Here is a 22,500-nt window from a genome sequence, read left to right as displayed (position 1 = left end):
ATGGCCAGGCACACCAGCGAGATGACGATGCCCACCCACGTGATCACAAACAGGATCAGCTCGTGCATGCTGCCTGGGTACTGCAGAGAGAGGGAGAGAGAGAGAGGGAGAAAAAGAGAGAGGAAGAGAGAGAAGGAGAGGTCGCGATAGAGAGAGAAGAGGGAGTGAAGGACAGAGAGGAGAGAGAAAGAGAGAGAAGGAAGGAGGGAGAAAGAGAAAACAAACGAGAGAGAGGGGGGATAATCCTTTAAATTTGGTGTGAAGCTGAAGCGGATATACAAAACTAAAGAAACTGTCAAGCTTAAACTGTGGGTGTGAGTGTGAGTGAGAGTGTGTGTGTGTGTGTGTGTGTGTGTGTGTGTGTGTGTGTGTGTGTGTGTGTGTGTGTGTGTGTGTGTGTGCGTGCGTGCGTGCGTGCGCGTGTTTTAGGGAAGCTAATTATTTCGAGAAATTTTCATGAACTGAAATTAAAGAATTTACCCAGAGAAAACTAAACTTAACTAATAACTACTGCTAAAAAACTAATACAAAATAAAATAAGTTATCGTTATGGTTTCAAGACGGTGGACTTCGTAGGCTATCAAGTCAGATTTGACTTAGACAAGGAAACGTGTGAGTCCTGTATGGGACAACTTCAAATTTAATAGTGAAAGTGATACAAGCGAACTCAGGTAACAGAAACTGAGGTGTAGAAAGTTACCATCGACGGGAATAAACATTATCCATGGAAAAAAGGATGTAGCAAGACAGAAAGTAAGTGTCGAACATAATGTAAGTTAACATGTGAGTTCTTTAGGAATTTTTAATTAACTATAAGCTACTGGTAGGGTTGACCGTGAAACCCCATGTCATATTATTTGCCTGAACCAAATGGTTGAAAAGCTGTATGTGTATTAAAAGTGTGGTCTGCAATTCTAATCCTAAGACTTTTTGTCAGATTCCGCAAATTGCTCCTCAGGGTCCTCTAGCATTTAGTGTTTGTGCAAAAAAACTCCAGCTTTCCTACACAGTACACAAGTCAATGATAGTGCCAAACATAGAACCAAGCTATAAACAATCCTAGCCAATCAACATGGTGCTTCAGTAGCACGGAAGGAAATAGAAACATGTTATCAAAATAAAAACTAATTTAAAAATGGAAAATTATTATAACCTTGGTGTGTGTGCGGTGAGTATACACGGGTTTGTAAGGCTTTATACTTACACTGCTGTATGTGTGTGTGAGAGTGTGTGTGTATGGGTCCACATCCATTCCTGTGTGTATGTGTTAGGGATGCAACGGTACGCAGTATTATGCCGAATTGTTTGGTGCGGTTCAGTACGCAAATGTGAACCCTGATAATACAATATGTAATTTTCGTTTAATTTCCAAAAGTTGCTAATTGCGCTGCAGACTGCACGCACGATGTACATTCAAATCCACATAACAACATCTCTGGCGACTGTCAGAATTTCCCTGGAGCTTATCAGCGCTCTGTGGCCTAATAGGAGTAGGAGAAGAGAGGGAGGGCTAATAACAAAATTATCTCAGCTCCAACTTGGCAATGGCAAACGTTAGCTAGACAGAGAGAAGCAAATTTGGAGCTGCACTGTCGTGAAATCCGCTGTGTAGGAACATTTTCGATTCAGCGTTCAGTACAATGACGAGGGTAAGAAGACTGTAAACCAACAAAGCACAGTCTGCAAGCATCGCTTTGCCACTGTTGGATACTCGAGTGGACTTGTAAAATGATGTCTCATTTACATCGCCATCAGTCGGCCGTATGATATCACAGGTGGAGCAAGGGGAGTCCACTCGTCAGCGAAAAAACAAAAACATCTTGCTGTTGCCTTCCAAAAAACAATTTGTGACGGATAAAAAAATTAAACAAAAAAAATAGAAGGGCCTCCGCAAGGCCAAAAGCCACATCTTGCAACGTTTGCAAAAGTGAAACTCTCGGAAATCCAGCCCGTACTTTTTGCATGGTCCTGTTTACAGACAGACAAACTAACAAACAAACTGCACCTAAAGCATAACCTCCTCGGCGGAGGTAATAACAAAAGCAGTGGGAGTATTCATAGCCAAACATTTGCAGGCCTATTCGGTGGTACTGACTTGGGATTATGTCACCTGATGGGGAAAGAAATCCATTGCCTCAGTAAAGATCTATGAAATATCACAGAGAGAAATTGAAACCGAATTGACACAGACACATTATATAGCTCTCTCCATTGATAGTTGGGCCTCCAGAGCAAGTGAAAGCTACCTTACAGTAGTAGAGACAGAAACCAGGCCTAGTTAGTCACACTGACATTTTTCAGAATAGAAAGTTTTATTTGTCTACAGGCAAAATAATAGTTAATTGTTTAAAGGGTGATTTTACTTTGTTCTTAAATATAAAGATAAGAAACTGTAGCGCTGGATTCTTAGTATGTATATGTACAGTGCCCTCCACAATTATTGGCACCCCTAGTGAATATGAGCAAAACAGGCTATAAAAAAATATGTCTTTGCTGTTGATCCTCTTGGTCTTTCACTCAAAATATTCACAAAAATCTTACCTTTTCATTGAAGTAAAATTATTGAAAGAAAAAAAAACTGTTGAGATTAAATAAATATTTTTCCCAAAACATGTGTGCCACAATTATTGGCACCCCTAGAAAAATCTTATAATTAAAATCTAACTGAAGTATATTTCCAGTCATGTTTTACATTTTTAAGTTCACCTGTTTGATAAGGAACTCTTAAGAGGTCAACCATGACTTCCTGTTCCACTGGCTTACAAATATGAGGTGACACAGGCCAAATTCCATTAGTCATTCATCACTATGGGAAAGACCCAAGAACACAGTGACGATGTACGACAAAAAGTTGTTGAGCTAAACAAATTAAGAAATGGACACAAGAAAATCTCTAAACAGTTGAAAATACCCATTTCCACTATCATGGAAATAATTAAGAAGTTTAAAGCAACAGGAGATGTTAAGAATCAGCCTGGAAGAGGACGTGTGTGTACATTGACCCCACGCACCGTGAGGAGGATGGTTCGACTGGTAAAAGAATCTCCAAGGATCACAGCTGGAGAATTGTAGAGGTTAGTTGAGTCTTTGGGGCCAGAAAGTCTCCAAAACTACCATTAGACGCCAGCTACATCACCACAAGTTGTTTTGGAGGGTTGCCAGAAAAAAGCCTCTGCTGTCAATCAACAGCAAACTAAAGCGCCTACAGTTTGCCAAATGTAAGTCGGACTTTCAATGGAACCGAGTTATATGGTCAGATGAGACCAAAATAAAGCTTTTTGGCAACAAACATCAAAGGTGGGTTTGGCGTAGATAGAAAGATAGCCATACAGAAAAGCACCTCATACCCAATGTGAAGTATGGTGGCGGATCTTTGATGTTGTGGGGCTGTTTTTCTTCCAAAGACCCTGGACATCTTGTTAGGATACATGGTATCATGGACTCCATCAAATACCAGCAGATATTAAATGAAAACCTAACAGCCCCCTCCAGTAAGCTTAAAATGGGCCATGGTTGGACCTTCCAGCAGGACAATGATCCAAAGCACACCTCAAAATCAACACAAAAATGGTTCACCGACCGCAGAATAAAGGTTTTTGCCATTGCCATCACAGTCCCCCGACCTAAACCCCATAGAAAATCTGTGGGATGAGCTGAAGCCGAGTCTACAAATGTTGACCTCAGAATCTGAAGGATCTGGAACGATACTGCATGTAGGAATGGTCTCAGATCCCGTGCCATGTGTTCACCAACCTCATCACGCATTATAGGAGAAGACTCAGAGCTGTTATCTTAGCAAAGGGAGGCTGCACAAAACATTAAATTAAGGGGTGCCAATAATTGTGGCACACATGTTTTGGGGAAAAATATGTATTTAATCTCAACAGTTTTTTTTTCTTTCGATAATTTTACTTCAATGAAAAGGTAAGATTTTTGTGAATATTTTGAGTGAAAGACTAAGAGGATAAACAGCAAAGATATATTTTTTCATAGCCTGTTTTGCTCATATTCACTAGGGGTGCCAATAATTGTGGAGGGCACTGTATCAGCATGGCAGTGTGTTTAAGTGTATGTGTGCACATCATGTGTACCAGTCTGTTGTAGCAAGTCTCCTCTACTTTGGCGTTGTGTGTTGGATGCTATCCTGAGGAACCCCTCCCATCCCCTCTATGACGAGCTAACGCAGATGGGGAGCACGTTCAGCCACAGACTGATCTCTCCTCGGCACACCACAAAGCGCTTTGGCCAGTCCTTTGTACCAGTAGCCATCAGACTCCACAACCAAACTTTTATCTAAGCTGAGTTGTACTTATCTTATTTATTTTATTTAAATTTTTTTGTATTTTTATTTTATATTTAAATTAGTTTTAATTTACTTTCATTTCTATGTATATACTTGATTCCTATTACCTTGCTGCTACTACACCTGAATTTCCCTAACGGGATTAATAAAATGTTATCTATCTATCTATCTATCTATCTATCTATCTATCTAACTGTGTTTGTTGTGTGTGTCGTTTGTGTATCTACAGTGCTGGACCATGAGCGTGGTGTTGATTAGTGAGTGCGTGTGTCTGTGTAAGTCTGTGTGTGTGAGTGCGTGACTGTGTGTACTGTTCTTCACACATCAAGTTCATGCTGGACCATGAGCACAACAAAGTTAGTGGGGTAGCAACAAGAACAGGTGGTGTGTGTGTGTGTGTGTGTGTGTGTGTGTGTGTGTTTGTGTGTGTGTGTGTGTGTGTGTGCACGGACAGTGCTATGTGCTTCAGGTTTGTGCTTGACCATGAGCATGGTGTAGTTGGTTAAACGACTACAGGAGCAGGTGGTATGTGTATCTGTGAGTGTGTGAGTGTGTGTGTGTGTGTGTGTGTGTGTGTGTGTGTGTGTGTGTGTGTGGAGTTCTACGTACGTCAGGCTCGTGTTGGACCATGAGCACAGCGAAGTTGGTGAGGTGGCTACAGGAGCAGGTGGTGTGTGTGCTGTTGGTCTCCAGCAGCCTGCAGCCCTGAGAGGACCACTGGCCCGTCATCGAGCGCTCCGAGTAGTTCCAGAACGTACAGTTTGGGCTGTAGTGGTTCTCCAGCTAGAGTGGAGAGAAAGAGAGAGAGAGAGAGAGAAATAATGATAATAATTAATTATGATTTATTTGTTTATGAATTGATTCATATATGTGCGCTTGCTTTGACAACAGGAATTCTTGTCATGTCAATAAAGCTATGAAATGTATTTTGAGAGAAAGAGACACAAAGCGAGAGAGAAAGAGAGGGAGAGAGGAAGAGATAGATAGACGAGTAGAGAGAGGGGGGAGGGGGAAAGAGAGAAACAGACATCTGTCATAGATAGTTAATATAATTTACTCCACAAACTACATCTGTCCAATGCAATAGGCTCCAACATGAACAGCATCCCAGAGCTTTTCATCTGTCTCTCTCACAGCTCATAAAGCCGCGTGGGCTGCCTGGTCTGTTGATTTCACCACTCACCGTCCTGCTTTTTCCAAATGCCACAATTTGTTATTTGACTCAAGTGCGTGGCTGCATGCCATCGTTTAAAAAAATTCTCCCTCCTTCGAGCGATTCCACCTCCTCACCTCCGTGTGGGTTGCGCTCAATCAGAAACTCTGGCACGGGGGGGTTTGCGACCAAATAAGAATTTCATTGATATTCAACTTCCAGTGTTGAGCTGGGAATGAGCGTCTGGCTAACTTTTATATTGGGATCTAGCTCAATTAACTGATTTAATTGCACAGCGATTTTTTTATTTTGTTTTCAGTGACCTCTTGCAAAAATTTTACAATTAGCTATCTGTGTCATTACATCCAAATATAATGTATTTTGTTTCTCATTTTCAAAACTGAAAGTATTTAATGAGTAAGACCTCAGAAGAACTTTTGCGTGTTTGAAATGGCAGCACTTAGAATTAGCCGAAGATAAAAAAGATTTCAACAGATGAAACAAGATTAAAATACTGCCAAAAAGTGGGTAGAGTGTGATATAAATTGTCCTGATTAATAAGCATTTTTCCTAGACGGGCTCATTTGTTTCTAAGATCTTGCACAATTATTTCATCATTAAAAATGATCCCGCTTTAAACCCTCGACTGCAGAGCGATGTCATATAAAAGCTACCCTAAGGGAATAGCAGCACTGGTTTATGTTTTCAAATGGCATATCCGCCCGCATCCAACCACAGTTAACCATTTAGCACCCCGACAAGATTCATTATCTGTAGAAATTATGTTGTACTGCTGTGTTGTAAACCAATCTTATTTTCTGAGCAATACTTTCAGACACTATATGATAGTCTGACAGCGAGATAATGTGTGTGTGTTTCTGTTTGTGTATGTGTGTATCTCTGTGCGCTTGGATATATACAAAGGCTTCTAGCCCACCTGTAGGTGTTTAAGAGTGAAGACTACAGGCTCGGTCAGGAACACGCGGCTGGACTCTTTGTTGATGGAGGCGGCGATGACGTGCGAGTTGACAGCCAGGGCCCGCCCCTCAGGCCCAACCCCCACCTCCATTTTGACGGTGGCGTTCTCTGTCGACAGGAACGCTCCCAGGTTTTTATACAGCACGAACACCACCTTCACTTGACCTGCACAGACAAGGAGAGAGAAAGAGAGGATGAGAGCACGATAGAGAGAGAGAGAGAGAGAGACGGTAAAAGCAGATGTCATAGGGAAAGCAAGAGGGAGAGAGAAAGAGAGAAAGAAAGAGATAGATATAGAGAGTAAGAGCGAGTGTCAGAGAGAGAGAGAGAGAGAGAGAGAGAGAGAGACAGTGAGAGTGGGTGTCAGGACGAGAGAGAGAGAGAGATAAGAGAGAGAGTGACCGGGAGTCAGCGAGGGTTAGAAAGATGGTAAAGAGCATTTCATTTTGACTAGTGGAAATGAGGGGAGATTTAATGTGGAGGCCAACAGAACATCCATCCCTCAAGCGCCGCGGCACGGCTCACCAGCACCAGCACTCTTATTATTCCATATGAATATTTCATGTGCGTTTGTTTCAATCATTCTAATCTCGCTCCCGCTGCCGAGCCGTGGAGCGCAGCCGAGAGGAGAGGAGCGGAGAGGAGAGGAGAGGAGAGGAGCGTCAACCGAACGCCAGGGTGGCGAGGAGCGGGAGGAGGGCGAGGGGAAAGAAAGACAGACAGACAGAAGAAGAAGAAAAAGAAGAAGAGGGTAAACGTGGGTGTGAGGCCGAGGAGATGAGAGAAGGGGATAAGATGGCGCGGGATGAGAGCGGGGGGGAAATGAGAGCGAGGGGAATGAGAAGCGAGCGTGAGTGCTGAGATTGCGCCGTGAGACTGGGGCTGGCCGATAGTAATCTACACGCCTCTCCAGCTATTCTATTAAGAGTGCCGTTAAGAAACCATCAAGAAATAAATGGTCTCAGCATTTTTTGTTAATCTGATTAGACCGTTATTATGAAGCAATAACTAGCTAAACTTGATGGAAACTCCGTTAAGGCCTCAAAGTCCCGTGAGAACGCATGGTGAGACAATGAATGGCCACTCACATCATTGCCCTTTGATGACCAATCAAGAATGGCCGATAGAGAGAGAGTGAGGGATAGAGAGAGAGAGAGAGGTTACGTGTGCGCATTTGTGTATGTGTGCGAGAGAGAAAGAGAGAGAAAGAGAGAGACAGTGAGATGGAGAGAGGGAGAGAGAAAGAGAGAGACAGTGAGAGAGGGAGGGAGAGAGAGGGAGAGAAAGAGAGAGACAGTGAGAGAGAGAAAGAGAGATAAAGAGAGAGGGGGGGAGGCTGACTAACTGACCGTTGCGGCTGTACTGTTTGACGGTGGAGGCTGAGAGTTGGATGCTGCCGTCACTGGTGTAGTTCTGTGGGAAGGATAAATCCTGCAGGTCCATCTCTGTATTCAGCACGTGCACCTCCAGATCTGATCAACACACACACAAACAAACAATACACAGGCACACACACAAAACAAAAAACTGTAAATACACATATGGACAGCTTTAAAAACAAAATTAAGCATCCATGACTTAACCAAATGTTGTGCATATCATAATATTAATACAGTTTGATTTCAGTGCTTTTTTTTTTATTTCAGTGAGCTATTAGAAAGACACATGCAGAGACTCACACACACAAGGCTCAGAGGGAGCTATCTCACCGATGTTGTTGGCACGGTCGGCGAAGCGGTTGCCATACATGTTGTTGGCCAGCAGGAAGGCGCCTTTCTCCATGACGTCCAGCAGCATGGTGGCGGTGTGGGCCTGCTCTGTGTTGTTCATGTCCTGCCACGACTCCAGAGCGTCCACACGCAATAGATTATCCACTGTCTGCACCACCGCCTGAGACACAGACAAAGAGAGACAGAGAGACAGACTTTTTACTTCCACAATCCCTTTATTGAACAATCACATGCATCAAGGACACCTAAAAAGGCCAGAGAGAGAGAATGAAAGAGAGAGCCATTGTGCTTGCTCTAAGGGGGTTCAGGCACTGGGCTCTGTAGAGCGCCTTGAGACAATTTTATTGTTTTGGCGCTATATAAATAAAATTGAATTGAATTGAATTGAATTGAATTGGGAGACAGAGAAGTAGGTTCATAAGTGCAAAGTGCAGTGTGTACAAGGGAACTACGTCTATATAAGAATGAATCTCCATCTTCTGTATGTTTGGATTATTATTATTCAAGGCCCAGTCTGCGATTCTGGTGAAAGGTTGTTAATACTTCAGTTCAACAGCCAATCAGATTACACCCCTCCCTTCCGCACTCCGTACTGAAGCAATGTGTTGATGTGCTGGAATACTGTTTGGCTGGGTCCGAGCCACTTTGTTCCACACTTACAGAGCCAGGACTGTGTACGAACACCAGAGTTTTTTTTTTGTTTGGCGCACACACACATAACAGACAACTAGAGGACCCTGAGGAGCAATTTGCTGAATTTGACAAAAGAAAATGTATTGGGGTTAGAACCACAGACTGCACTTCATTTAAGTATTTTCATCATGACAGTAAAAAACAATTATCAAGAGTAAGTGAACAGAATGAGGGGATGTGAATCACACTGCATCGCACAGACACAAGGGAAGGGGAAAAGGGGAGAGTAACACAGGAGTGAGAGATGAGATAGAGAACGAGAGAGAGAGAGAGAAAGAGAGAGAGAGAGATGAAGATATATCTTGCATCAACTACCCCTCTAGCCATGCCAGACAGACACTGAGGCAAAGCTGAGTCTATTGTTCAACTCCACCGTTCTCTTTTCCTAATAAAAGTGCACGGTGACAGCAAGAACGTGGACATCATTTTTTTGTTTTGTTTTTCTAGAGCATAGCAGATGGAAATAGCAACACACAAAGCTATGAAAAATATAGCCCAGTAATTTCATTGCGGGGATCTGAATTGAATTGAGTGTAGCGAGACATATGGAGGGGGCTGGTTATTTCACAGGCTTTATCGGCGCTAACTCGCTCAGTTACCTGGATGTAGGCCCGACAGGTCCGCTCTCTCTTCTGAAGCTGAGGGACACAAACCACATTTACAGTTACAAATCACAGCAGGAGCGCAGTGGCTGTGTGTGTGTGTGTGTGTGTGTGTGTGTGTGTGTGTGTGTGTGTGAGTGAGTGATTACATGGGTGTGTGTGTGTGTGTGTGTCTGTTATGTGTTTGTGGAAGTATAATTTGTGTGTGTCTGTGAAAATGTATTTTGTGGTTTTTGAATGTGTGTCTGAAAACATGTGTTGATGCTGGCACAGGTTTGTCTCTGTGTGAGTGTGTGTGTGTGCTCTTCTGAGAGTGTGAAATGGACTATGTGTTTTCACTCAAAGACAACACGTGTTTGAATATCTATAGGAGAGAGTGCTCTTGAAGCAGAGAGCTGAGATAGAGTTGAGTGTTGCGTGCCAAATGTGTACTTGGGCAACTGATTATGTACCCATACACACACTGTACATATGCCTTTGTATGAGTCACTGATGCCAAATTGAATGTGTGTGTGTATGTGTGTGTGCGTGTGTGTGTGAGTGTGTATTTGTATGCACAAATGCCTGAAATGCACAAACAAATCCCCATCCACCAGTCTACATGAATTAAATTATGAGTGAGCTGTATGCATGTGTATGTGTATGTGAGTGTGTGCATGTACGTGTGTGTGTGTGTGTATGTGAGTGTGTGCATGTACGTGTGTGTGTGTGTGTGTGTGTGTGTGTGTGTGTGTGTGTGTGTGTGTGTGTGTGTGTGTGTGTGTGTGTGTATGTGTATGTGTATGTACTATGAGTGTTTGAGGGTAACAGAAAGAACTGAATGCATCGAACGCTCACACACACACCAGTCAATACATTGGCACAGACAGGCACATACCTTGCCGTAGTTACGGGCGGCCGACTCCTTCAGGCCAGGCTTGAGGGCCTGCAGCTGAGCGTCCAGGATGTCCAGCAGCTGCTCGATGAGCCGCACGGACGAGCTGACGTCGCCGGCGTGGATGCGCCCACCCGTGTGGTTCACCAGCTCCGCCGCGATGTTGGCCGCGTTCTCCCCGCTCTTGATCTGCCACGGACAACACACACACACACACACACACACACACACACACACACACACACACACAGACACACACATGACACACACATAATCACTCATCTCAAATCCCATCACTTGGTTGGATTACAGGAGACATTTTGATTGGATACAAAAGACATCTTTATATGAGAGATGGATTTAATGTTATAAAACTCCTGAAGCTCTGTTGGTGAAACACCGTGCGGGCACTGATAAGGTCACAGGGTTCAACTCCCACAGAGAGCAAGTAGAGCAGACAGCCAGAATAGCACATTCCCTGTACTACTGTAACTCCACATGAGTCTGAGTCTCTACCCACTGCCTGAATGCATCTACTGTGGGGGACGGCACTGGTTAGGCACAGAGCTGAACGATGCACTCTACAGTGTGACAGTTGAAAGATGATAAATAGCTTGGCGTGTGTGTTTTATGGTTTTGAACAAGCAGGCTTTGATTATATTTAACTATACTCTTCAGTACAACACAATACAACAACACTCTTCAATCATTTATCAGCTCTCTTCATCCTCTCTATCTGTATCTCTCTTTTTCTTTATCCTTATCTACATCTGCCTCTATCTATAACTGCATCTGCATCTATATCTTTATCTCTATGACAGGCTGCTCTCCATCACATCTCCGTCTTGGTCTATTATCTTGCATGAATGTAACTCTGCTAGAGACTCCATTAAGTGTCTGCTTAGGAATGACCTGTGACAAGGTGGCAGACTCCCGGCTGAAGGAGTGGGAGAGGGAGCTGAGGCACGAGTGTGGCAGGGAGGTGGGGTGGAGAGAGGGGTAGAATGAAAGGATGAGAGGAGATAGAGGTGGAGGGAGATAAAGATTGGAGAGATGGCAGCATAGGGAGTGGAGGGGTAGAATGGAAGGATGAGGGGTAGTGAAAGGAGTGTGTTGCAGAATGGAGAGATGAGAGCGGAAGGAGATGGAGGAGAGAGGGGTAGATGGAGAATGGAGGCTGGGGAAGGCAGAGGGTGGGGGTGGGTCCCGAATGAGGGGGGAATGGGAGAGCTTAGGGAGGTGTTTCTGTGTGTGTGTGTGTGTGTGTGTGTGTGTGTGTGTTTTACCTTCTGGGCCACCTGGTTCACCCAGGGAGAGGTGCAGTTGCTGAGGTCAGGCCCTCGAGGGTTCCACACCACTGGGGAGAGCAGACACTGGTAGGAGGCTATACCTGCAGGGCCAGAGGGAGTCATTAGAGACGGAGGAGGGGGGGTACACTCGTTTACTGAACCCGTATTCGAACCTACATTACTGCACCCTTAAAACACATAATGAGAGATGGAGAGATGGAAAGGGAGAGAAAAAAAGTGTGCGTGTATATAAGTGTGTGTGTGTGTGTGTGTGTGTGTGTGTGTGTGTGTGTTTGTATGACAGAGACAGATAATGGCAGAGACATACAGACAGAAAGAGAGACAGAGGGGAACAGACAAATGAGAGAAAATTCTAGAATGCGGTGGGGCAGAGTGACTCATTAGCCACAGTGAAAAGAGGAGAGAATTAGAGAGACGAGAGACAGGGAACACAGAGAGGACACGGGATAAAAAAGAGAAATTATAGACGGGGAGTGCAGACAGAGAGATGAAAGAGACAAGGGGGTAAGGGTGACATGTGACTGAGAGACAAAATGATGGGGATGGTTTCCATTGAGGAGAGAGAAAGTGTGAAAGAGAGAGAGCGAGAGAGAGAGAGAGAGAGAGAAAGAGAGAGAGAGAGAGAGAGATGTCCATGGAGGGGGAGCTGGCTGTAAAACATGTTTTTAAAGTGGAAATTAACACATGCGTTTACACGGACACACACAAGCACAGACACACACAGACACACACACACACACACACACACACACACACGCAAACACACACACACACACACACACACACACACACAGACACACACACACAGACACACAGACACACACACACACACACACACACACACACACACACACACACACCAAGGATATGGCCATCAGGTAGTGTGTAACTCATTGGAGGGAGAAGCGCCTGGAGGGAAGCACCTTCTGCCACCCCTCATTTCCAGCTAAGTTTTCTATTTAGTTAAGAGAGTTCAGAAAGAGGACACCACGCTGGGATCAAACAAGGGGAAGGGCCTTTCCACAGCCCACAACACAAATAGCTCCAAACAGGAGAGAAGAGAGAGAGAACAGAGAGTGTGTGAGGGAGGGAGGGAGGGAAGGAGGGAGGAAGAACAGAAGAACAGAGCCACCAAGGAGAGAGTATGAAGAAGAGGGTGTGAGCGTGTGTGTGTGTGTGTGTGCGTGTGTGTGTGTGTTTGTGTGAGGGTCTCTGTGTGTGTCTGTGCTCACACTTCACAGCTGCTGTGGGATCAGAGCTAATACACGGTTGTATTTTATGTGCCTCTCTCTTTCTTCTCTCTTTCTCTCTCTCTTTCTCTCCCTCCTTCCTCGTCTTCTCCCTGCTCTACGTTAGTTGTGAAAGCTCTGCCAGGATGCACCAATTAAGCCAGCTGCTAATTTAGCATAGCTGTCACTTCAAGGCTGGGGACAAAGAGGGAAACTTTAGAGAAAGACAAGAGCCGTGTTGTTGGCAGGGAGGAGAGGAGGGGCAACAGAAAGAGGAAGAGCCTTTCTTCCGTGACTAAAAAGAGAGGTATTTGAAGCTGGGACGGTGAGCGGTGTGTGTGTGTGTGTGTGCGCGTGTGTGTGTGTGTGTGTGTGTGTGTGTGTGCGTGCGCGTGTGTGTGGGGGTGGGGGGGGGGGTTGAGGGGGTGTGTCTGTTGTATCATTTCGTTTGGTGTTATTATTCTACACCTTTGCCGGGCCCTCCCTCTCATCCCTCGTTCTCTCATACACAGATTACTCTTTAATTTGCAGAGGACGGGCTTTCATGTGTACGTCTCCCGGGACCCAGCCTGACGGTGAGCCCAGCGCTGGGACTTCACAGGCACGAACGAGGGAAAAACACACACAGACCTACACACACACACACACACACAACTACACATTAAATACACCTTCACACACACACACACACATATACACACAGGATGAGGGATAAACACATATAGAGGCAGACCTACGCACACACACACATCCTACACACACACAGAGACCCACACAGTCCTCTATCTGTGCTCAGTGGGAGGGCGTACACGGGGGAGCTCGGTAAATTAGCTGGCTGTCGCAGATTCTCACCAGCAGGCTGAGAGGCAGCCCTGGGACCCGTGCGTTAAGCCAGCGGGAGCGGAGGACACATCTCCAGCAGGCGCTGGCTTCATCAGCACCGGGACATCACAGGGGACAACACACACACACACCCACACCCACGTGTGTGTGAGAGAGGGAGGGAGAGAGAGAGAGCGAGAGAGTGAGTGAAAGAAAGAAAGAGAGAGAGGGAAGCCATGGCAATGATAGGAAGGACAACTCCAAGACTCAGCCCGGGCTTCCCTACACACACACACACACACACACACACACACACACACACACACACACACACACACACACACACACACACACACACACACACACACACACACACACACACACACACACACACACACACACACACACACACACACGATGAGGCTCCCACCGGGGACGGTAAACAGATCCATGCTGCTTCCTTAATGACTATGCTGGGCCTCCACACTGCCAACTGTTTGCTGCCTCTGCAGGGCCAGGCACTGGGATGGCCCCTTCACAGCACTCTTACGCTCTGATAGCAGCACATATATCAATACATGTATGCACACACACGCACACACACACATACCCACAGACATACGCACCCACAGACACATACATGTACGCACGCACGCACACACACACTTTGAAACCAACGCAAGCCTTCACAACCCACTTCTACAGGCACATGTAAACATACACAGTGATACAGACATGCGACTACTTGCACACACTGGCACTGGCACACACTCGTGAGTGGGATATTGCACGGTGCATCATCAGAACTACTGAGATCAAAACTGTAATGTTTTCCCGGTCTGCATGCCATGCGTCTCCATCTGCAAGACAGGGTGGGTGGCGTCTTGCTGTGTGTTCTCGGGCCGGCGGATTTGTGCGTAAGCTTGCGCGTCTTCTTTTTCTTTCTCTCTCTCTCTTTCTCTCTGTCCCTCTCTCTCTCTCTCTCTCTCTTTCTGCTGCAGAACACTTGGAGCATTATACAGATTGAGGGTATTCTCCACGGAACAGATGGAGTGAATGTTTCACATCAAAAACAGGAGTAACAAAAATTAAAAAAAACGAGTGCACCAGCGCCGTAGCAGCTCTAGAACCGACGGGGGCCATAACGAGTGTTTATCCGACTCCCGCATCTTAAGCAAACAGAAGTGGCTCAGCACCGAGTGCCTATCGGTGCTCCTGGCATCAGCGCTCGTGAAAAAGACCCCCCTCAGTGCTCCGAGTCCCCCTCAAAACATCTCGCCCACTTCAGCAGACAGACTATGAGCCATTAGCTAAAGTGGGGGTGAAAGGAGGGTTGAGGCATCTGTATCAATGCTACGCTAAGAACAAAGCCTGATGCTAACACGCGAGCCACTCGACATGAGCGACCCAGAAACAAACAAAGACGAAAATCCTTTGGCTTAAGTGGAGGCATGTCATTTGTGGTTGACAATGGAATAAATAGGAGTGCATAAACAAATACACACAACTAAAAATGCACACACACACACACACACACACACACACACACAATGAAGGGCACAAACACACTTATGCATACACACAAATACTCTCCCAAACACACAAATACCCAAACAAACAGAAACCAACAATAGACAAGACATTCATCCATTCCAATCTGGGATACACACACTAATACGAGAGTGTGTTCAGATGTGTGCCACAGATGCCCAGTGAGCTTGTGTGCTCTGACTGTGTCCGTGGGGAATCCTGTGAGTGACTGTCGGTGTGAGGCCCATGACTGGCAGCCCCGATGCTCATTACGGCACAGTTCTGCCATGGGCATCACTGAGTGATGCTACGCAACCGGCAACCGGCAGCATGAGCTTCCGACCGTTTCACTACTGCGGTAAGCCAGCCTCCGCCATTTTGCTGAAGAGGGCAGTGCTGGGGTGGGCCAGAGGCAGCCGGCCATGAGGGGACCGGGTGTGCTTATAGATATATAAGCTTGTATGTGTGTGTGTGTGTGTGTGTGTGTGTGTGTGTGGCAGTGTGCCTGTATGTGTGTAAATGTATTTGTGAGTGTTAGTGTGTGTAGACGTATATGTATATACGTGTGTGTGTGTGGGGTCCTTTGCAGTCGTGAGGGCTGCCTCCTGCTCTATGCTGATGAGGTGGTATGTGTGTGTCTGTGTGTGTGTGTGTGTGTGTGTGAGTGTGTGTGTGTCTCTGAGTGGGCTCTGCACACACGGCCTGGGAGGCTTCATTAGCAGCCTGACCTGTGCTCTCAGCTCTGCTCTCCTCTCTCTCGCATGCACCACACACACACACACAGAGAAACACACATACACACACACACACACACACAAACACAGAGAAACACATCCGCACACACACTGCTCTCAGGCTCCCTCATGTTTACTGCTGCCTCTCCTGTGTGCGCTGTAAACTCCTCTTCGCTCTCTCACACACACAAACATACACACAGAGGCACACACATATATATATAGACACAGACACAATCGGGCACACGCACACACTACACAAAACACACTTATATACTCAGGTTGACATACACACTCACTCACACACACAGAAACATTTTATTTTTCTTTCCACTGTATCTGTGATGATCTCAATCTCTTGTCCGCCACCTCTCTTGCACTCTAACCCAATTTACTTCTCACTGCCTCCCCACATCCTTATTGCTTGCCTTACTTCTCTCCCTCCTGATCCACTCTTCTTCACTCGCTCCCTCCCTCCCTCTCTCTCTCTCTCTCTCAATCACTCACTTCCTCTGAGCTTGAGCCACACACCCCATAGGAATTTACCTGTGGCAAACAAAAAAGCCAGACAAACAAGTGTGTGTGTGTGTGTGTGTGTGTGTGTCTGTATCATTATCCTGCTCAAGCCTAACTGTTGCCGAAGTGGGACAGCGGCACACACCACGTCAACAACCACATCCACCCTTTACTCCGATCATTTATCCTGAAAACAGTCGGATTCCTGGTGCATGAGAGTGAGGCTGAGGGGTAATACTGTACTATAGGCAGCCACTTAATGGTTTTGAGATCGGAGTAAGAGTACAAGGGGAGATTGATGTTTTTCATGCAGTTATTGCTTTATAATCGCTTCATTAATTAAAGTGTCTATATCATTCTCAATGGGGTAAAAAAAGCACAAAAGGAAACAAAATATCTTCTGGTTGCTACTCGTCAGCAAAGATGAAATTACGTGCTTCATTCTTTGCAAAGAATAGCACTAACCGCATGAAATTGGCCGCTGCATTAAGCACAGTTTCATTGACCGCAACCACTGGGCAATACCAAAGAAAGAAACAAACAGCTAACGAGTCCCAAGGATATAATTACATTACAGAATGAACTATTGAAAGTAAACTCAGCTTGCCAGCTAATGACAGAGGAAATAAAACAATCACAGTTTCAGCCACCACAGAGGCTAGGTCAGGACCGGTAGCACTTCTACGAGGAGCCACCACATGCACCAGATCGGCAGGGCCCTAACAGCAGCAGGGATGTTGTGCCAACCCTTGAATGGCTGGCAATGTGGGATTGTGTGGTGATGCGGAGAACGGGATGCCACTAAGGCGGGGTAAGGGTCTGAACAGGGGAGGGTTTGGGTGGGGTTGGTGGGGCGGCCGGGGTGGGGGTGTTTTGACTGCTGAGAAGGAGGGAGGTGGGGAAGAGAGGGTGAGGGGTAGCCTGCTGCTATAATTGAAATCCACACCTGCTACTGGCAGTGCCAACTCCACACCAGCAGGGGGCAGAGTGCTGCATAGCATGAAATTCCTTAACCAGGCAGAAGCGTTAATTGTGTGTGTGAGTGTGTTTGTGTGTGTGTGTTTATGTGTGGACTTGGACTTTCATACAGGTTTGGGCATGATTGTATGTTCATATGGGTCTGTACTGTCAACCTAGTCCTCATGATTTGTGTGTTTATGTGGATGTGTGTGTGTGTGTGTGTGTGTGTTTCAAAGGAAACAAGAACAGCTTATAAGGAAAATGAAAAGAGAACCATTGTGTGTGTGTGTGTGTGTGTGTGTGTGTGTGTGTGTGTGTGTGTGCATGAGTGTGTGTGTGTGTGTGGGGGGGGTGCGTGTGTGTGTGTAAGTGTGTGTGTGTGTGTATGTGTAAGTGTGCATGTGTGTGTGTGTGTGTGTGTGTGTGTGTGTGTGTGTGTGTGTGTGTGTGTGTGTAAGTGAGCAGGAAAGAGAAAGAACAGCAATAAAGCGGGTCAAATGGTTAGATCCTGTGAAATGAGAATAGGTGTGCGTTAATCTACTGTATGTCCCACAGCTCACAAATGAGAAGAGGCAAAGGTATGGCAGTAAGACTCTCACATTGACTCTGCATGCACACACACACACACACACACACACACACACACACACACACACACAAGCATTAACACACACAGAGGCAAAAATACATTCATCATGGAAACACACAGCTTGACACTCATCTCACACACTCAGGAGCTGATTTAGTGAGTCTCTCGTCTCTCACAGACACGGGACCTACGCCCCCCCCCCCACACACACACACATGCACACGCACACACACACACACACACACACAGACAATCAACCTCGTCCAAAAGCCAATGATTCCGTGGCAACTCTTAATTGAGGCCAGATTAACTGCGGGCCAACCCAATGAGTGTGGCCAGCGAGGCCACTGGAGTGTGGAGAGAGCTGCCTTTCTGTGGGTCTGAAAGATTCGGCGACCCAGAATGAGGTCACGGGCACGGCATGGCACGGCACGGCGCGGCTCCGCCACTCTCTTGTGAGGCGCTCGGCATTCAGCTCGCGGCGCGGCGCATTGCTGCATGATCAAGCCTCCGATAGCCACTATAGAGAGGGCCTGCGTCCCACGATGAACCTCCTCTATTTTCCCTGAATCTCTCTCTCTCTGCTTCCCCCTCTTCCCTCTCTCTCTCTCTCTCTCTCTCTCTCTCTGTCTCTATCTTCCTTGCTGTCTTTGCCCCCCCCCCCCCCCACCCCCCCACACTGCTTTCATAGAGCGATCCCTGGTGTCTGCTCGCCGAGCAGTGCTGCTTGTCCTGAAATGGGGGCTATCAGACAGAGGTTCATTTATATTCATGGCCACCTGCTCGCGCCAGGCCTCTGCTGCTTTAACAATGCCTGCGCTCGGCCACGTGTCGCCCGCGGTCCGCTGCACTACCGGACGCCGCTGCTGCCCCTGCCACAGCCACTGGCGGCTCCTAGTTCTGTTGAGGAGGGGGGGTGACAGAGGCTGCGAGCATCCCTTCTGGCATGCTCAGGGGAAGTAGTACATATGTGCACACACACACACACACACACACACACACACACACACACACACACACACACACACACACACACTCACAAAGGTTTCCAGAAGGTATAAGCACATTATGCACACACACACACACACACACACATATACACACAGACACAAGGACTCACAAAGAAGTACATTTTGCACACACACATACACACACTTAACACAGAAACAAAATGCACCACACACATTCATACACATAGAAAAATTGTGGTATTTGTTTGAGTGTTTCTGTGTGTGTGTGTGTTTGCGTCCGTCTCTAATTTCTACAACATCAAATCTGACACACAATCCCAACATCGTCTGTCTGAGCACCACAGCAGCCGAGGTAACCATGACATCACGGCATTCCATTGCCTGTCCACCAATCAGATCCTTAAATCAATGCATGATTAATTAATTCATTACTTCATTAACACAAGCAACACAAAATAACCATAATCAACTGTTGATGGAATAATAAACAGATTGAGGGAATAATTAGCAGCTACGTGATAGGTGAGGAGAGACGAGGGAAGAGAGAAAGAGAGAGAGAGAGAGAAAGAGAGGAGGAGGGAGGAGAAGGGGGAGGTGAGGACTTGCTGGTGTCACATGAGCTCTGGTAAGAACAGTCTTAGATGTGTGGTGGAGAGCAACAGGGTGCTAACAGTGGGATAGGAAGGTTATTGCACTACAGAAGGAAAGAAAGGATGGTCAAATCTAGATAGAGATATATTATAGAGAGAGATATAGACATAGGGAGAGAGAGAGAGAGAGATATATATGGAAGGTGCTGAAAAGAAAATGAAGGTCAGTGAAGGAATACATCTTTAGAAGATGTATATGGCACAGGTCTGCGCACGTGTGTGTTTGAGAGAGAGAGAGAGAGAGAGAGAGAGAGAGAGAGAGAGAGAGAGAGAGATTACTGATCGAGAACACCACTGAGGGATGCTGCACCAGTTTAAGGAGAAGACAGAGACGATCGAGTTTGGACAGGGACAACGATGGACAAAACAACAAGATGTGTGATACCGGTGTGTGTGTGTGTGTGTGTGTGTGTTCCCTATGAGTGTGTGTGAGGCATATTGGTGTGTGTGTGAGGTGTGTGTGTGAATGTATGTATAAGTGTGTGAGAGGGAGAGAAATGGAGAGTGGGGACAAGAGACCAGAGTAGGAAGAGGACAGGCCTTTTAGTGTCCAGCAATCCAGGCTAATTTTCAGTGGCCGTGGCCACGGATGCGACCAGAACTGAGGCGCGTGCGAGTGGGTTGTTTGATGGGTGAGAGGGGCTGGGAAGGGCTGGGGAGCTCCATCAGGGCTGCCTCTGAGGGGCCGTGATTGAATAGCCGCCGGCCCCCGCCATACTGAATCAGCTCGGGAGATGATTGGCCCCATAGAACAGGCTGTGAGAGCCTGGCACACTCCACACTCTATGGTGGATGTGTGTCCGTGTGTCCGTGTGTGTGTGTGTGTGTGTGTGTGTGTGTGTGTGTGTGTGTGTGTGCGTGTGTGTGTGTGTGTGTGAGTGTGTGTGTGTGTCTGTGAGTGTGTGTGTCCGTGTGAGTGTGTGTGTGTGTGTGTGTGTGTGTGTGTGTCCGTGTGTGTGTGTGTGTGTGTGTGTGTGTGTGTGTGTGTGTGTGTGTGTGTGTGAGTGTGTGTCTGTGTGAGTGGGAGACAGAGAGAGTGTGATTTAGAGAGGCCAAGTGTGAGCTCTCCCTTCTGGGCCCACAGAGACACATACACACACACACACACACTCACACACACACACACACACACACACACACACACACACAGACACATACAGAGCGAAATGCATGACAGAGACTTGAATGGCCAGAACTGGGGAAGAAAAAAGAAAGGATGGAGAGTGAAGTGAAAAAAGGAAAGTGAGAGGGGGAGAGGTATGGTATGAAGTGGGTGAGAAGACAAAAATAGGTTTTGAGAACTTTCAGCTGCTTGGAATGAATACAGGGAAGAGAAAGAAAGAGAGAGAGAGAGAGAGAGAGAGAGAGAGACATAAAAGGAGAGGAAAGACAAGTAAGAATGCAGGGAGACGGATCTAGGAGAGCAGAGAGGAAAGGCTTTTAAAGTGCGTCTGTGTTGAAAAGAAAGAGAAGGTGTTCTGTACCGGAAAGTATGTAATGCTGAGAAAAGGCAAGTGTATGAGTGGTAGAAAACATGATATACAGACCAGACAAGTAGATAGAGAGAGAGACAGATCGATGGGGGGGGGGGGGGGGGGGGGGGGGGTGAGGGCACTGAAGCACCTAGAAATGGGACAAAATGCTGGACCAGGAGATGTGTGTGTGTGTGATGATCCAGAAGAGACTCTGGGAGGGAGCGTGTCAAAAGATATCAATGTCGTCAAAATCAAAGCACTACACTTAGAATGAGTGTAGCAGAGAGACAGAGAGAGAGAGAGAGAGAGAGAGAGAGAGAGAGAAAGACAGAACAAACATGGTGGAGAATGAGAACATTCAGTCTGATAGTCTGATCTGCAAGGATTGGTTGGAGACAGTGGGAAAAGATTTGCAAAGGATAGAAAGAGATGATGACATGACACTTAACTCAGCTGGTCACTGCATGATGACTGTGTGTGTGTGTGTGTGTGTGTGTGTGTGTATATGTCTTTGTGTCTGTGTGCTGCTAAGAGAAGTGAGCAGTCACTGGTACACCAAGGAGACATGGCTAATGAAAGGAACAAGACATTCACTGAGAGTAAATAGACTGTACTGTGTGTGTGTGTGTGTGTGTGTGTGTGTGTGTGTGTGTGTGTGTGTGTGTGTGTGTGGCACTGAAGCACCTAGAAATGGGACAAAATGCTGGACCAGGAGATGTGTGTGTGTGTGATGATCCAGAAGAGACTCTGGGAGGGAGCGTGTCAAAAGATATCAATGTCGTCAAAATCAAAGCACTACACTTAGAATGAGTGTAGCAGAGAGACAGAGAGAGAGAGAGAGAGAGAGAGAGAAAGACAGAGGTCTAAAAACAAACATGGTGGAGAATGAGAACATTCAGTCTGATAGTCTGATCTGCAAGGATTGGTTGGAGACAGTGGGAAAAGATTTGCAAAGGATAGAAAGAGATGATGACATGACACTTAACTCAGCTGGTCACTGCATGATGACTGTGTGTGTGTGTGTGTGTGTGTGTGTGTGTGTCTATGTCTTTGTGTCTGTGTGCTGCTAAGAGAAGTGAGCAGTCACTGGTACACCAAGGAGACATGGCTAATGAAGGGAACAAGACATTCACTGAGAGTAAATAGACTGTACTGTGTGTGTGTGTGTGTGTGTGTGTGTGTGTGTGTGTGTGTGTGTTTGGAACATCTTCCATTTGCTAGCGTCATTTGCAGTTGCTGATGTTTCAAAGTTACTTAACCAGAACTTCTGTGGAGTGGATAGTTGGTTGGATTTTATATGTACTAATTGATACATGTATTTCTGTGTGTGTGTGTGTGTGTGTGTGTGTGTGTGTGTGTGTGTGTGTGTGTGTGTACCCAG

General features: G+C 46.3%; 1 protein-coding gene across 1 annotated transcript in view; it reads right to left on the bottom strand.

Annotated features, from left to right (window-relative positions):
- The window catches only part of adgrl1a (adhesion G protein-coupled receptor L1a), a 97,869-nt gene that overhangs the window by 21,042 nt on the left and 54,327 nt on the right, over nucleotides 1-22,500 (bottom strand). Inside the window, exons 9-16 of the mRNA XM_042708788.1 lie at nucleotides 11,620-11,723; nucleotides 10,337-10,522; nucleotides 9,457-9,495; nucleotides 8,144-8,324; nucleotides 7,784-7,906; nucleotides 6,394-6,599; nucleotides 4,913-5,086; nucleotides 1-80 (exon numbers count right to left, since the gene is read on the bottom strand). The exon at nucleotides 1-80 is cut by the window's left edge and continues 130 nt beyond it. Of these exons, the coding sequence (XP_042564722.1) occupies nucleotides 1-80; nucleotides 4,913-5,086; nucleotides 6,394-6,599; nucleotides 7,784-7,906; nucleotides 8,144-8,324; nucleotides 9,457-9,495; nucleotides 10,337-10,522; nucleotides 11,620-11,723 (1,093 nt within the window). The remainder of the gene's footprint in view (nucleotides 81-4,912; nucleotides 5,087-6,393; nucleotides 6,600-7,783; nucleotides 7,907-8,143; nucleotides 8,325-9,456; nucleotides 9,496-10,336; nucleotides 10,523-11,619; nucleotides 11,724-22,500) is intronic.

The sequence above is a fragment of the Clupea harengus genome, chromosome 1, assembly GCF_900700415.2.
Source record: "Clupea harengus chromosome 1, Ch_v2.0.2, whole genome shotgun sequence".
NCBI classification, from domain to species: domain Eukaryota; kingdom Metazoa; phylum Chordata; class Actinopteri; order Clupeiformes; family Clupeidae; genus Clupea; species Clupea harengus.
The sequence above is the reverse complement of the archived record's forward strand: the minus strand, read 5'-3'. Positions and strand labels throughout refer to the sequence as shown.